Source organism: Nelusetta ayraudi, unplaced genomic scaffold (genome assembly GCF_046127955.1).
Source record: "Nelusetta ayraudi isolate G7.1 ecotype Tasmania unplaced genomic scaffold, CSIRO-AGI_Nayr_v1 ptg000102l, whole genome shotgun sequence".
Classification (NCBI taxonomy): Eukaryota; Metazoa; Chordata; class Actinopteri; order Tetraodontiformes; family Monacanthidae; genus Nelusetta; species Nelusetta ayraudi.
In genome coordinates this window covers 519,988-536,398 of record NW_027466152.1, presented here as the reverse complement: position 1 = coordinate 536,398, position 16,411 = coordinate 519,988, and the positions used below count along the sequence as shown (strand labels likewise).

At 49.7% G+C, this 16,411-nt stretch overlaps 2 protein-coding genes across 2 annotated transcripts; both read left to right on the top strand.

Annotated features, from left to right (window-relative positions):
- Positions 1-278: 278 nt before the first annotated feature.
- Positions 279-2,649, top strand: LOC142903064 (pancreas transcription factor 1 subunit alpha). Its single transcript, XM_076048507.1, has 3 exons — positions 279-909; positions 1,194-1,452; positions 2,379-2,649. Exons 1-3 carry the CDS (start codon positions 565-567, stop codon positions 2,414-2,416), a joined length of 642 nt encoding a protein of 213 aa, XP_075904622.1. The 5' UTR covers positions 279-564; the 3' UTR covers positions 2,417-2,649.
- Positions 2,650-12,278: 9,629 nt separating this feature from the next.
- On the top strand, positions 12,279-15,588 carry twist2. Its single transcript, XM_076048511.1, has 2 exons — positions 12,279-13,087; positions 14,902-15,588. Exon 1 carries the CDS (start codon positions 12,419-12,421, stop codon positions 13,013-13,015), a length of 597 nt encoding a protein of 198 aa, XP_075904626.1. The 5' UTR covers positions 12,279-12,418; the 3' UTR covers positions 13,016-13,087; positions 14,902-15,588.
- The last annotated feature ends 823 nt before the right edge of the window (positions 15,589-16,411 follow it).

Here is a 16,411-nt window from a genome sequence, read left to right as displayed (position 1 = left end):
TTCCTGACAGTTTAGTGTTTGTCAGCTGAGCTTTAATACGTCAACCCCCCCCTTCCCGCCATCCCCCTCCAATTCAGAGGCCACCGGGCGCGCAGGCAGCCTGCTGCTGCGCCATAACGCATGGCGCACGAGCTCTCTCTAAATGCGGAGTGTTTTTTTTTTTTTTTTTTTGGTCAATATTAGCGGGACTACTTGGGAGGAAGTTTATAATTGGACACGTGTCCCCCTCCTCCTCAGCCCCCACCCCTGGAGCTCGGGGATCAACCGATTCCTTTGTAAATCGCTTTTTAAAAAGCAATGAACGATCCACGAGGAGGCCTAAAGTGTCCTGAAGGGCTTCCCATTCACTGCGCACAATTGTTGGGGGGCGACCCGCGGCGAGACGCGGCGGAGGCCCTGCAAGTATTTAATCCGGGGCGCTGCGCCCGCACGCCAGCCAGCCAGCCAGCCAGCCCGTCACACCGCGCGCAAACCGGCACGTGGCGCGCAGGCAAGGTCAGATAGATTTAGTTTCGCCGATCGCTGATCTTCGCCGTCACGCGGACAGCGGTTCCCCCTGCAGACATGGAGGACATCCTGTTTGACTTGGAGCAGGACGGCGGCGCCGACTTGGCCTTCTGGGGGCAGATGGAGCAGAGCTTCCAGCTGAACAGCTGCCAGCTCGACAGCTTCCTGCTGGACTACACCGCCGCCGCAGCCGCGGGCCAGCTCTCGCCCTGGTCCTCGCTGGGCAGCCAGGCCATGTTCCCGGACGCGCAGCTGACCTTCACCGACCTGGACGTGCAGTCCCCCGGGGCGGCCGCCTGCTCGGAGGCGGACAGCGGGCCCTGCGCGACGGACGAGCCGCTGATGGAGGTGGGCAAGCGCCGAGTACCCCGCCGCCTCGTCACCACCTACCACCCCTACAAGGTAGTGATGTGCATATCGATATATCGATTACTAATCAGATTAAAAAATTTTAAGAAAAATACAATCAATACATATTTTATCTTTGACAAAATGTTTTCATTTTTTTTTCTAATACATTGATTAACGGCCACGTGTGTCTTGTGATTTTTTATTTACTGAACAAATTACAAACCATGAAGGGTATTGATATCAATGCTGACATCGCAAAATCAGCCCCCCCAAAGTATTGATTATCGTATCGAATTTTTTTAAAAAAATGTGTTCTCGCCCATCACTACCACAAGGTGCAGCGGCACGCGGCCAACATCCGCGAGAGGAAGAGGATGCTGAGCATCAACTCCGCCTTCGAGGAGCTGCGCTGCCACGTGCCCACCTTCCCGTACGAGAAGCGGCTGTCCAAGATCGACACGCTGCGGCTGGCCATCGCCTACATCGCCCTGCTGAGGGAGATCCTGCTGTCGGGCTGCGACCCCAAGTCCTACGTGGACGAGTGCATGAAGAACGGCTACAAGAACCAGACCAACGCCATCTGGAACACGAGTGGTGAGCGCGTGGCACTGGCATCACGGGTCATTCATAAAACAAAAGCCAAAATCCATCGATCAGTCAGTCAGTCATTCTCAAACTGGCCGTCAGATAGAAAGGCGACAGACGGGTGGATAAATGGGAGATGGAAGGTGGATGATAAATATACTGTACAAGTGGATGGATGAGTAGAGGTCCCTGAATCCACAACTGTAAACAGCAAAGCAAACAATTCAATTGCAGAGACCAACTCATGGGAGAAATAAAGTGTTTGTTTTATTTCTTAAGGGGGCTATTGCAACAAAAAAAGTTGGAATAAGTTGGATAAAGTAATTACAACTTTAAAAAAAATTCTGCTAGTTTATATTTACTTACTAAATATGAAATGTGTGTGTAAAGAGGCGGTGATTGGATCTGCTCGGGGGTTTTGTGAATTTCCCCCAAAATAATCACGTTAATAATTTTCCATAAACTCCGCTGGGTGACCGCTGAGCAGAAAAAAAAAAAAAAAAAAAAACCCACTATGAAGTAGTTGCAACTTGTCACTTGCCTCTTTAACGTCACATTAAAATGAAAAAGAAAAGCTGGGGGCGAGTGCCCTTCACCGTTGGCAGGCCTTTAAATGTCATTTAAAATCCAATCTCATGAAATAAATGCGGCTTTGGGGCGGCTTTTCTTTGCACACAGGTGTGTTCTCCCAATGAGCCTCGCCATCAAGTACCTGCGTCCTCGCTGCCTCTGTGTGCTTCAGTCATTCTGCGGGAATCCGCTCCGGGAGGGGGGTGTAGTGGGGTCGGGAGGGGGGGGGGCTCTTTACGGGGGGCCCCCCCCTTCAGCTCAAAGCGTGGCCCCTCCAGACTCTGGGCTTGTTCAACAGTCATTCAGACGTATCAGAACTTATGTGTTTGTCCTGCTTTTGTCTCTCGCTTCTGTCCTCCTCGCAGACCTGACAGCACGCCTCTCCTGGATAAAGTGGGATTAACCCAGTAGGCGGGACATGAGACGGGAACCCAGGTCTCTGGTCGCCCCCCCGCACCACCACCACCACCACCCAAACCCCACCCCCCCTGCGATAGACCCGAGCGGCCGACATCTGCGGACTTCTCAGCGGGTCACACACACCTCAGAGCTGCTCTCTCAGCTCCCTCCGCCCTCCTGGCTTTTAATATTCTAATTTATTGTTGACTGGTAATTGAGAGCCATTGTTTCTGGGGGTGGGGGGGTCACTGCAGCACGAGACTGAATGGACTCGCCACACAAGGGCCCAAACTTGTGCACGGCGGGGCTGAAGTGTTTACTGGACTGTGGCTCATTAGGCGGCGAGTCGATGTGTTAAAAGGGGCCTTGGAGATGGAAATGAGACAATGGGTGGGAGGAGCCGGGATGCAGCGTGTCAGCTGCTGATCCTGACCGAGACCCAACATCGCTTTCCTCCTGCTCGCTTTTCTCTTTCTCATTATTTATTTCTGTATTTATTGTCACTGGTTGGATTTCCATGGGAAATCATTGTTTGTTTGATTTTTCATTACTTCTGTGCCCCCCAAACTGCATTTCTTCCTTTCTTTCTTTCTTTCTTTATTTATTGTTGTTATTTATTTTCATTGCACCAATTTGTTCATTGCAAAGTGTTGAATGTTTATTTTGATTTATTGTTTATTTTAAAATCCTCTCACACCGACCAATGCGCGCCTGATTTCTTTTCCTTCGTGTAAATCACACACGTAATTGCTTCCACAGTTAGCCGGGGTCAAAGGTCTCCGACGGACCAATCGCAGTGTTTGTTGTCACACGCGAGGTGTCAGGAGCAGCGCTCTGGGACACGGTGTTAAGATCTACCTCCACTGAAAGCCAGAGGTTTTCACCAGGAGGTTCTGGATGATGCTGAAGTCAGCAGAAGTGGGATTTCAGCCGAGGTTCTGCGTTCGTTGGTGCCTGACAATAATTAATTTTGTACGGTTGAAAAACAAATGAAGATGTTTGTGAGAAAAATAAGCAAATCTGACTGGAGGTTGGAACAGAAAGCCTCCATTATTCTGTTATATGTTCATGCGTGTGTGTGTGTGTGTGTGTGTGTGTGTGTGTGTGTGCGTGTGTGTGTGTGTACGTGCACGCAGTGATTCACTGCTCCTACAGGTATTAACAGATGTTATTGTCACTTCCAGACCTGCGTGACGTTTTCGCACGCATGAGGCTCATCATGCATCATGGAAATAAAAAGAGAGTGAACCTGGCCTTCATGCTGCAGGGACTCAATAACATTTACAAGACGTCTGATTCAGAAGTAAATCTCAGTACACAAGCAAGTTTTTTTTATTATTATTATTTTATTTTTTTTTTTGTGTGTGTCTCTGAAACTCATTAGTAATTTACCGGCTGGTGACAGGCTGATGCTCAGCGACTCCTGGGTCCCCCTGCTGGTTCTGGACGGCGTCACTCTGCTGCTGAAATCGTCCATTTTCTGTCGCCGCTTATCCTGCAGGTACTGTGCACTGTTTATTTATTTATTTTTTTTAAATATGTACCGCTGTACATTTATTGTGTACTCTACCTCGAACACGTTCAAATCTGTCAGCCTGAAAACAAGCAGTTGCCGCGCAGAAGGAAAAAACCCGCAGCAGACGACCCCGAGGCTGCAAAGTTGGTTTGATAATGTGGAGTTGAGTGGCTTGAAGCCGCTGGGCTCCTTCGCAGTGATGTGGACCCACCTCGACCAGCGCCGAATACCATTCACATGAGATATGAGTCAGGCCAGGGGAAAATGTAGGGGCCAAAATGAGCAACATTCTTCCAGTCTGTGGACTGCATCAGGCTTCCTTCTTCGCTCCGAGCGAGTTTATTGATTTAACATCCGGCACACACACACACACACACACACACACACACACACACTGCGAGGCTGCTCTGCCATCGGCCAGCAGGTGTGTTTATCATGTTAGCATAACTCCTCAGTCTGGGCCCTGCACTTGTAAATACAATTAGTGCATCACATCCTGTCGGAAAACAATCGTTTTCTAGCCGGCGGAGGAGATCTGAAACAGCCCTGCCCAAGAGCTTCCAGAGGGATAAAACCTGCACTGGCCTTTTTTTTTTTTTTTTTTGCTTTGTAAATCCCACAACAGACATTTGTTTTGTGGCAGAAAGTTTGTGTGTTCTTTGGGTTAATATTACTGCCGTCTTCTGAGGGATAAACGAGGACGTGATTAAGGGTCGAGGGAGGGAATAAACGTTGCTGCTGCTGCAGCAGTGCAGTGACTCACAGCGGGCTCAAGGCTTGAGCAGGGAAATTACAGTGAATGACAATGACATGGGAGACAATTGGTCAAAAAGGTGTATAAATAGAATACAATTAGATTTTACGAGAAGAGAGCAGTTTTACTGTCAATGTGACACTGTGTAGTTTTTTTTCGTCAGAAGACGATGTGAATCATTCCAAGTGAAGTTGTGTTACTCATTTAATTGTAACTCGTAATTGGGTGGATGCCCCCCCACCCCCCACCCCCGGCCCCCCCTCCCACACACACACCCTTCCGTTGCCACAGCCCACCCTGCTGGCCCGGACTGGTATAGCACCGCTATATACATCGCTACGGATGCCTGTTGGCCCCTTTTGCACCCAGTTGTGAAAACTCCTGAGAAGACTGGCGTCACTTCCTGTCAGCTCACAGTGAGAACATCCAGCCTGTGCGTCCAGTGGTGACACTGTCCTACATCAGAGCAGCCAATCACAGCGTGCCAGTGGCCGGCAGAGCCCGTTCTACCTGATCCAAGCCAATGAAAGCGCAAAAAATTTGTTTGAAAAATCATTTTTAAGATAGAGAAAATTACAATCAAGTGTTGATTTAAGGTTTGGACAGCAACATCTTAATTGAAGAAATCAATGTGTGTTCTATTTAACACGTCATATTACCATGTTCCAAGTAAGCCAACTACAGCTAACTGGAACTGGTGCTAAAAAAAAACCCAACTTGGCTGCGCTGAGAAGAATTTGCCCCTGAGAGGCCGTCCTGCTGCACCCACGGAGCGTTGGCACTTTAATAAGCGTGAAATTCCAGTTCGACAGCTCGCCTGCTTTTCCCATTACGGCTCCTCCTCATCGCACCGCTCACTCTTTAGCCTCGGAGCTAGCAGCGAGAGCTTGTGAGACGCACTGTCGTCACAAAACGGCAGCGAGACGTCCTCCTCAGATTAGTCCCGGCCCTGCCCCCTGGTGGTGAGAACAAACGTACCAGGCGGAGAGAAACAAACGGCGTCAGTGTCTCACTGGTTAGCGCAGGCAGCGGCAAACTACGGCCCGTCATGTCAATAAAGAGCTAAACACCGTGGGGCTTCAAAGACTTTTGTTCATTTTCAATAGACATTAAGGCAACATGATATGTTTTTGCCCACCACACAAACACTCCATCCATCTGCTGCTGCTCCGGCCCCCTCTAGCACATTTTAGAACCCACTGTGGCCCACCGGTCAAACACTTTGCCCAGCCCTGTGTCAGCGCCATGAAGCTGAGGGACTCGTGGAGGTTTAACCCCTGGCCGGCAGCTGGCCCTCACTTCGGTCGTTGCTCTGCAAGTTGATCGCAGGAGAAGCTGCTGGAAGCTCAGCCTCTTTTCTTTCTTTCTCTCTTTTTTTGCGGATCCAAACTCCAAACTGGTGACACAGGTGACGGCGAGGGCTCGACGGCGGCATGTAAACCGCCGCCTCCGTGTGTGTTTGACATCCGCCGATCTTCACCCCGACTCGTCTGAGGGCCAATCAGCAGAACAAACACTGGCCGCTGTTTGCCCAGCCTCGGCCCCCCCCCCCCCTGCTGCTGCAGGGCCACCTGGCCGAGCCCACCGCCCCGCTAACCTTGGCACCAGGGTCACAAGTGCGCCACTAATTAGGCGGCGGTATTTGTGCAGCAGGCTGCCCCATCGGCACCCCAGTGCACAGCCTCCCTGTCATTTGTTCTGCAAATTTACTCTGAGTCTGTCCATAGGACTCTGCCCCTCCTCCCCTCCACCCTCCCTTCTCTTCTTCCTCCCTCCCTCCCTCCCTCTCTCTCTTCCCTCCCGCTCGGCCTTGATAGGGTTCAGATCCTGGAAGTACTACGTGCATAATGAATATAATTGTGTTATAGCCGGCATAATTGCGCGGGCAAACGCTGTCTTTTGTAACTGTCAAGTCAATGAAGTGCTCTTGAGCTGAATTTGTTTGGAATTGAGGCTTTTTTTCTTTCTTTCTTTCCTTTCTTTCTTTTTTCCCGGGCCGAGTTTTGAGATAACAAACAACCTGCGTGCACGCACACTCAGCAAGCGGACGGCACGCACGTGTGTGCAGCTCTCAGACAGTGGCTGTAAATCTCAGGTGGGGGTCGAGCGGGGATGGGGGGTGGGGGGGCGGGGTGGCAACTGTTTAACACGCAGTCGTGCAGAGCGATCGTACAAAACACCGTGACACACGTCTGAACGTGAGCCTCTCCAAGAACATGCAGGTTTTTTTGTGGGTGGGAGGTTGAGGGGGGTGCAGAGGGGGTTGCGATGTGTGTGTGTGTGTGGGGGGGGGGGGGGGCTACCTTATCTAACAGAACCAACATGCGCCTCCACCGGCCGCTGCTCAGCGCCGTACATCTTTTCTCCCCAAATTTCCCACAGGGTCTGAAAACCCAGAGAGAGTTCAGCTCACTTCAAAGTCTGTTCACTGCATGGCTGTAACTCTGCAGAGCTGGAGTGTGTGCGTGTGTGTGTGTGTGTGTGTGTGCGTGTGTGTGTGTGTGTGCATGTGTGTGTGTGTGTGTGTGTGTTGGGGGTGTAGTTGTGCCGGCAGTGCTGGTGGTGCATCTGTGCTCCGGTGCTGTGGAGCTGCAGGCAGTGGTTGCACTTATTTCTCCATCCACCTTCAAATATCAAAGCAAACATTTGACAGTGGGGGTCTCCAGCATGGCAGACCCCCCGCCCCCACACACACACACACACACACACGCACACACAGGAGACGAAGCATGGGCCAGCCTGGTATTAAACAAAGCCTAAATGCTTCAAGCTGTTACAAACTCCCCAATGAAGCCAATGAAAGGGCCCCTAATGTGATTTCACAAACACCTTGTCATCGTCCCTTTGCAGCGGCGCAACGCAGACGTGTTGGACGCCTGAGGGAGTGAGCCGCCCTGGCTGACTGGCTGGCTGACTGACCGCTTCATACCTCCCTCGCCCAGCCCAGCATTGCTCCGCTCTGCTCTGCTCGCCCTTTCTTTGAATGCGTCAGTGGTTGAGGGAATCTGCTGGCTGAGATGGAAGAGAACGTTTTTTTTTTTTGTTTGTTTTTTTTTTTTACTTTGATATCATCGGCATTGACCTGGCGGGCTTCACTGTGTGTGTTTTTTCACACCACAGATGAGAACGATGTGAAGTCAAGTGAGAGTTCAGGGATTCAAAATGATCTGATAAATTCTGAGAGCGGCAAACCTGCGTGGATCGCATCAAATCAGCATTTGAAAAGTCAGAAGCAGATTTAGAAATAATGAATTGGCGAAATTTTGGAAATAGGGATTTTATTTGGTGAAAAGCTGTCATGGAAAGGCAGCTACTGGGGGCTACTAGTAGCATCCTAGCTATCGCACTGCTGCTGCTAATAGACACTGTACAGTGAGGGATTAGAAGCAGCTGGGACTCTTCCTCTGCTCAACGTCTCCTGCTCATCTTGAATCACTTCTCACGCAGACACACACATACACACACACACACACACACACACACACACACACACACACACGCACGCAAAACGACAGATGTTGATGCATCAATGCGAACAGCAATCAGGTGCTATTGCACAAATACACAAAGTGCTGAGCTTTTTTTGGGTTTTTTTTTGCAGACGTGCACGAGGCCGTCCAGCTCCGTGCGTGCGGATGCACGAGGGCCCTGGCCGGAGCTGCGCCAGTGTTTGGAGCGGCTGAAGTCGGCGGTAACAGAACCTGGCCGGGCTGCGCTGACGGTGAAATTCCACTCATCACTCTGTCTAACAAATCATCTCTCCCATAACTTCCCTCACACACCAGCGCAGCAGCGCCCTCACTGTCACATCAAAGGAGGGTGAATCATCACACAGCCAGCCGTCCGTCCGGCCTCGTCCCTCTTTTCTCCTCCGCATCCTCCTCTCTTCTCTTCTCCTCTCTTCTTTTCTCCTCTCTTCTTTTCTCTCCTCTCCTCCGTTCCAAACACTTCATTGATTCAAGGGTTTTTTTTTGCATTGCAGAGTATTGCTAATTATTATACAACAAAAGAAAATAAATTATATAAAATTATATATACATATATATATATGTATATATATATATATATATATATATATATGGTTCTGTAATGTATTTTGTGTTTGTCTTCTCTTCTCTTCTCTTCTTTTCTCTTCTCTTCTCTTCTCTCTTCTCTTCTCTTCTCTCTTCTCTTCTCTTCTCTTCTCTCTTCTCTTCTCCTCTCTTCTCTTCTCTTCTCTCTTCTCTTCTCTTCTCTCTTCTCTTCTCTTCTCCTCTCTTCTCTTCTCTTCTTTTCTCTTCTCTTCTCCTCTCTTCTCTTCTTTTCTCTTCTCTTCTCTTCTCCTCTCTTCTCTTCTTTTCTCTTCTCTTCTCTTCTCTCTTCTCTTCTCTTCTCTCCTCTTCTCTTCTCTTCCTATCCTCTCTCCTTCCTCTCCTTCCTCTCCTTCCTCCCGGACCTGTTTTTCATCTCCCGACACCCCTGAGCCTCACCTCTCTCCTCATGCCCTGGGCAGCACCGCCTGTTTACGAGGGCCGATGGGTGGTGTGTGTAGGTGTGTGTGTGTGTGTGTGTGTGTCGGGGTGGGGTGGGGTGGGGTGCGGTGGGGGGTCGTGCACGTGCGACAGGGATGCGGTCTGGCCGCTGTGACAGCAGCTCGCAGGGAGGATGTGTGCTTGTTGGGAGCATGTGGAGCAGCTTTAGAAGGTGTCGGACGGGACGTGGCTACGTCATTCGGCGCGGCTGAATTATGGCCTGAGCTCATCTTTGATCTGAGAGGCAGGTCATCCACCACACGCACCCCACCCCACACCCCCACCCCGCCCGGTCCACTCGCCCTCACTTCAGTTTTGCCTTCATTCCTCCGGAGGGTTCATGCGAGAATCCCTCTGAACTCTGCAGAGGGCCGGCTGAGATGTCCATGAATCAACAGCGGTGAGTCGCTGCGAGTGAGTCGGATGCAGAGGATGGATGGAGGCAGATGATTGGCTGAGGCGACCCCCTGAAGGTTCTCCATTCAGGGGTCGTGCCCTCTTACGGGCTTTGCAGTCTGATCAGCATCGAAAATCTGTAGCTGGCAGAGTTTTATAGCGTAATAATTGAATCTAATCTGGTGAATCATTTTATAAACAAGACAGTTCCCACCCTGAGCTGGAAATTGTGGGAATACATTTTTTCCTAATTGCGATTTCTATATTTGCTGTGCAAAGAAAAAAAGTCCGGGAATGAGTTTTAATCAGTCCAACATCAGAACAAGTAATCATCCTCATCATCCTCTGCTTGCCTTTTCTCTCTGCTGCCTGGACCTGGCCAGGGGCCCTCCTACCTCCGTGTGTGTGTGTGTGTGTGTGTGTGTGTGTGTGTGTGTGTGTGTGTGTGTGTGTGTGTGTGTGTGTGTGTTGAGAGTGTGTGCAGGATCAGTCCCTCACTCTGCAAGTCAGAATCTTCTCCCCTGGGCATTTCAGGCCTCCTGCATGCTGAGCAGTGGAGCAGAAGGTCAGAGGTCACAATCAGGGAAAGTACATGTTGGTGTGTGTGTGTGTGTGTGTGTGTGTGTGTATTCCGTGGCAGGCTGTATCTGAGCTCTACTTTCTTAGAAGCCCATTAGACTGTGTGGGTAAAGATGCTGGAGGCCCTACTGTGACCTGCTGCAAGGCCTGCTGGGGGATGGAGGGGAGGGGGTGGTGGGGGGTGGGGGGTTCTGGCCCTGATGTAAAGCAGCGTGACACCCTCCATTAGCGCCGCCGCTCCCCAACATGAAGCAGGCCCGGCGAGGCAGCGTCCAGGGACGAGCAGGATCCGTCCTGTGAAACGCGGCTGTGCAGCGTTGACAGTGTTTTCAGTTCAGCCCCATTTGCCCCATCACACACACACACACACACACACACACAATCCAACATCCCCAATACTGCACTTTGATTATTTTTAGGTTCTCTTGTTAAGCTGCGCTACAAACAACAGTGTAAATGAGTACATAATTGCTTCCTAATAAGAGGCAGTTATTCAGTACAATTACATTAATGGGCAACTTAACATCCACAGTTGGAGCTTTGTTTCATAGAAGTCCAGCAGCATCATGCTGCATTTTGGTCAGTGTGGGCTCAGGAGATATATTTCTTTCTGAGACAAAATGTTTTGTTTTTTTGTTTTGTTTTTTTTCCCGTTCTTCCGTCCTTTTGAAAAGGAAACAAATCGCATCCTAAATAAATTGTTCTTTTAGTTCAGTGATTAAGTGATTTTTGAAACAGACTAAAAATAAATAGAAAACCATGCTTGATATCAGACAAACACAAAAAAAAAATCATCTTTTTTTCCCTTTTAATTTGTTTTATCTAAACTCAAATTCGCCATTATTATTATTATTATTATTATTATTATTATTATTATTATTATTATTATTATTATTATCATTATCATTATTATTATTATTCAGATTACAGGAATCAGGGAGTCAAATGAAAGCCGTGTAACAAGAGTCAGAATGGGAATCGTGTCGTAATTACAATAGAAGCAGCTGTGATCTCTGGAGGTCCCTCAGCTGATTTGGACAAACCCCATCAATTCAGCTCTATAATGTGAGCCACCTGCACAGCTGGAAAAAGAAGAAGGCGAAGAAGAAGGAAAGCCTGACAGATGAAGAGGTGGACCGCTGACAGAACCGCGCCGAGGAAGCGTCCGCTGGAGGACTCTGCAGAAACCAGAGACTCCTCGGTTAGTTTAAGCCTCCTTCCTGTGTGACTTCCACATTAGAGGCAGGCGCGAGGGCCGCGTGGACCTGATTCGATTAGAGATCAAGCTGGTTGATTTCCTGCCGCCTGGCGAGCGACGGACGGACGGACGGACGGACGGCAGTGAGTGAAGAGGAGGAGGAGGGGGAGGAGGAGTGCAGAGGGAGAAGACAACACAGGGAGCGAGCAAAGTCCCGTTAGATTCAGGCTGCTGCTGCTGCTGCTGGTGTGTGTGTGTGTGTGTGTGTGTGTGTGTGTGTGTGTGTGTCCTGCTAGGCCTCAGATTCGTAGGCCAAAGAAGGATATTTTCTCCAAAACTCAGCGCACGCACACAAATATATATCTATATAGAATATCACACATTTGGGGTCCAAACCGTTCAGGATGGGGGAAAAAAAAACACACAAAAAATATAAGAAACCATTTAAAAAAAAAAAGAGAGAGTCAAACATGGTCAACATAATTCCACATAATTGGGTGATTTCCTCTTCGTCCTGCTACTCCGAGGACACGCAGTGTCTACGCAGCGGCGGCTGAAACGGAAAGCCACTTTTCTTTCCTTCTTGTTGCGCGCGGACAGTAAATAAGCGCCTTGTTCGGGTCCATGCTGACACATGAGACCGTGACTGACTGCCGGTCCCTCCTGCTTATTATGACCGGAGCGGGACGCACACTGGCTCCCCCTCCACAACTCCAAACCCCTCCCCCTCCCACTTTCAAAAACTATTTAGCATCTCAACCCGGGATAAAGTTTCCCAAAAACTTTCTGGAAGAGGGGGGGGTTGCGACCAGAAAAAAAAAAAAAGAAAAAAAAAAGAAGAAGAAGAAGAAGAAGAAGAAGAAGAAGAAGAAGAAGAAGGGGGGGAAGTAAAGGGGAAAAAAACTAGGCGATTTGGAAGCGTTGCCAACCTCCGAGAGATCTCAACCCCCCTCGGTCCAGTCCTCTCGGATACCTCACACACTCCCGGCACCACGGCTTCGAAGGTGGACAGCGTGTTTTCCTCTCTCTCCCTGCACTTCTTCAAGAGAGAAATGGAAGAGGGCTCCAGCTCCCCGCTCTCCCCTGTGGATAGTCTGGCGAGCAGCGAGGAGGAGCTGGAGCGGCAGCACCACCAGCAGCACCAGCACCAGCAGCAGCAGCAGCAGAACCAGCAGAACCAGCAGCACAGCAAGCGCTTCTCCTCCAGCAAGAGGAGACACAGCAAGAAGTCGAGCGAGGACAACAGCAGCAGCAGCAGCAGCAGCAGCAGCAGCAGCGGCGGCGGCGGCGGGAGCCCCGCGCTGGTCAAGCGCGCCAAGAAGCCCAGTCCGAGCGGCGCGCAGTCGTACGAGGAGCTGCAGAACCAGCGCGTGCTGGCCAACGTGCGCGAGCGCCAGCGGACTCAGTCGCTGAACGAGGCGTTCTCGTCGCTGCGCAAGATCATCCCCACGCTGCCGTCGGACAAGCTGAGCAAGATCCAGACGCTCAAGCTGGCGTCGCGCTACATCGACTTCCTGTGTCAGGTGCTGCAGAGCGACGAGATGGACAGCAAGATGTCCAGCTGCAGCTACGTGGCGCACGAGAGACTCAGCTACGCCTTCTCGGTGTGGAGGATGGAGGGCGCCTGGTCCATGTCGGCGTCCCACTAGCGGCCGGGTGGAGGAGAGAGGAGGGGAGGTGGAGGAGAGGTGGAGCGCCGCTCAACTCACCAAGCCACAGCGGTGGGTACCGCGGCCGGGCTGCGCACGGCCACCGCGCGAGTCGCCCTGTTGAGGCGGTCGAGCAACTTGTGCATTTGTGTGTGTTTGTGTTTTCACTCATTTATTTCACAAGTAGCATCGTTTAGCGGGGACGGTTTTCCAAAAGCTCGTGTCTGACGTCACAGTGAGTGTGGCAGAACCGTGCGTGAAATCATTGAAACTAAAAAAAAAAAAAAAAAAAAAAAAAAAATTTTTGGAGCTTTTTAAAATGGGCATTTTGTCACTCACGCGCCGTTCCAAATGGAATCGAATCTGAAAGCAGTCGTTAATCCATCGGTCGGTTCGTTCGTTCATTGCAACGCGTGAGAAGCGAGTCAGAAAAGCGGCCGCATCACTGGCACGTGAGGAGGCAATTTTAGAAATTAAAATAAATAATAACAATTTTAATTCGGCAATACAATGAAACAAAGTCACACAACTAAACCATTAGAAGTGTGTGTGTGTGTGTGTGTGTGTGTGTGTGTGTGTGTGTGTGTGTGTGTGTGTGTGTGTGTGTGTGTGTGTTTTGCCTAAAGTCAAGGCCGCAGCACAAAGACGTCCAAAAGTCAGCTTGAACTCCAGCAGGCAGTGTGTGTGTGTGTGTGTGTGTGTGTGTGTGTGTGTGTCTGCGGCAGAGCAGCCGAGCCTTCACTCACTCAGTCAGACCTCATCGTGCGGGCTGCAGTTTAAAGAAAGGCCTCCGTCCCGCACCGACACGCAGCTGCGCGCGCCACCACGGCTAATTTATGTCCACAATGGAAGTGGCTTCCTGCGCGCGGACCGCAGGAATTGGGCCGCGCGGCCGTACGCCGACAGTTTAAGGCTGGCGCGCGGTGCTGGGAGATTCTAATTAAAGGCAACACAGTATTAACAAGCGGAGGCGGCCGGGCTCCGAGTGCGTCAGGCAAACAGAGCGCGAGTGAACCCCACACAACCCGCGTGCTCTTCACTTCCCAGCGCTGTGATCTCAACTTGTCATTTAGTGGAGGGGTGGAGGAGGGAGTGGGGGGGGGGGGGCGGCAACACACACACAGCGTTGTTGAATGACAAAACAGAACGTACATGAAATGATGACGTCAGTCTCGAGGCGCCGAGGCCCAATTCCTTGCGTTCGATAGCAAACCCGCGCCCCACTGAGGCTGGTTTGGTTTCAGGCAAAGCGTGACGCCGCTGAGCTCTTCGTTTACTCTTTAATATCCCAGCTCCCAAAAACTCAACGTGGGAGACTAACAGAAAAAAGAAGTGTGTTTAGAGGGGGAATTTGTTTACGTGTGCCGGGCCTGGCGTGTTATCACCGAGGCTGTTCTGTGCAGTAAACCAGCAGGTCGGGTTACTGTGGTCGTGGGGGGGGTGGGGGGGGGAAATGAAAGGTTGATTCTTGAAAGAATTCCACGCTGCACTGAAACTCGAGTTTATTCTCTGGGTTTTTGCTCTCTTTTTTTTCCCCCTCGACACCGAGGATTGTTATCCTGCGCTCTGCTAATTGTGCTGCAAAGATTAAACTGACGTTACGGTAATCGGGGGGGGGGGCTTCCAAGTGTAGCGGGGGTGACGTCATTGCCGGGTAAAGATAACTGATCCAGTGTCGGTGTCACTGCGACAGGTTGATTGTCAGGCTTTCAGGCTTCTCTCCTCCTCTGTGCCGTGAGGTCCGTTGTTGTCGTCACATCCTCCTAATAAAACAAGTTTATTGATGGCTTAAAACAAAAAAACAAATGATCTTTACTGCCTTGTTTTCATTTTCAAGTTATTCACGCTGACTTTTTTTCTTTTTTTTCTCTCTCTCTCCACCGCAGACTGTTTACTTCTAGCAAAATCTGAAGACCAAAGGGACAAATGAAGAACCATCAACCTCAAAGGCACGGCGGGGAGACGTCAACCAGGAACTCTCCAGAGTGTGTGTGTGTGTGTGTGTGTGTGTGTGTGTGTGTGTGTGTGTGTGTGTGTGTGTGTGTGTGTGTGTGTGTCCTGCTATGGGCCTGTCAGAGAAGCCATCATTCAAACCGTGCCAAAGAAGGATTTCTAACTCTCTATCTATATATATTGTTTCTCCAAAAGACTCTAAACCAAAGTATGACTATATAAATATATAGATATATAAATGAATGCATTTTGTACATACCTTGTGTCGCCTACAGCCTGTAAAAAAAGACAAAAAAAAAAAAAAAAAAGACCTATGCAACTTTATTGTCATTCGCTGCATGGAATTTATCTCGCTGACTTTCTTTTCAGCAAGGATCGAAAAAACAAAAAAACAAAAAACAAAAAAAACTCCGTCCAATTGTACATTTTTGTTTTTTTGTCTATTTATTAAAACATATTTTTTGAACGAAAAAACAATTCCCATTCTTCCTATTATTTCAGCTGTAAATTTCCAGGCACAGCCAAACACATTATCATTGAGCCGAAAGAATCCTCATAAAATCTGTGGAATTCCCGTTTCCATCCAGAAAATAAACTTAAAGCGGCCTGAAAACAAAGCGTTTGTTCAGCTTCCCCCGATGAGGAAATTAAAATACCAACACCATATTTTTTTTCTTCTTGACTGCTGCTGGGTGTGAGATTTGTCCCCCCCCCCCCCCGCTCCCACTCCCCCGCATCCCCTCCCTTCTTCTTGTTATGGAAAGAAATCTTTAAAGAAAGGCCGTAAAAACGCACAGCTTCATTAAAAAAAAAAAAAAAAAAAAAAAAAAAAAAAAAGAGCGAGAGAGAGAACGCAGGAGATTCGAGCTCGCTTTCAAACCCCGGCGTCGTTATAAAACGCTCCAACGAGGACTAATCATCTCTAATGGCAGCTGCTCTTTAAGGAGCCCCTCCAGCCCAGATAAGGACAATAATAAGTGCGTGCGCCCCTGCAGCAGCGGGCCAAGTGTTTACATCTCGTTTGCCCAGATCCGATCTGAGCGCTGAAAGGAGCTCATTGTGCGGATGCTTGGCTGAACGTGTCGGTCTGCTGCTGCTGCTGCTGCTGCTGCTGCTGCTGCTGCTCCTCACATACGTCTAAACAGCCAAATCATTTCCTCCCCATGCGCACACGCAAAACAAACACGTGTTGTTGCAGAGCCTCACTGTGGATCAGGCAGAGAGACGAGAGGAGCCATGGAGGTGCAGACGTGCTGGATTTGAACCCTCACGCTGGTCGGGCCCAATTGCAGATTCTTTCCCATGAGACACAATGAGAAAAGGAAAGATCTCGCCTATAAATATTCGTTATGTCATTTGGAAGTCTGTTTGATGTTTCAAAGTCCTGCATGTTTCAAATTCCCTGCAGCGCGGGGAGCTGTATTTTAAACGTTGACCACACTT

Coding starts and splice junctions, on each gene's coding strand:
- LOC142903064 (XM_076048507.1), top strand. CDS start 565: ATGGAGGACATCCTGTTTGACTTGGAGCAGGACGGCGGCGCCGACTTG. Junction 910..1,193: donor CCACCTACCACCCCTACAAG/GTAGTGATGTGC, acceptor CACTACCACAAG/GTGCAGCGGCACGCGGCCAA. Junction 1,453..2,378: donor CGCCATCTGGAACACGAGTG/GTGAGCGCGTGG, acceptor TCCTCCTCGCAG/ACCTGACAGCACGCCTCTCC.
- twist2 (XM_076048511.1), top strand. CDS start 12,419: ATGGAAGAGGGCTCCAGCTCCCCGCTCTCCCCTGTGGATAGTCTGGCG.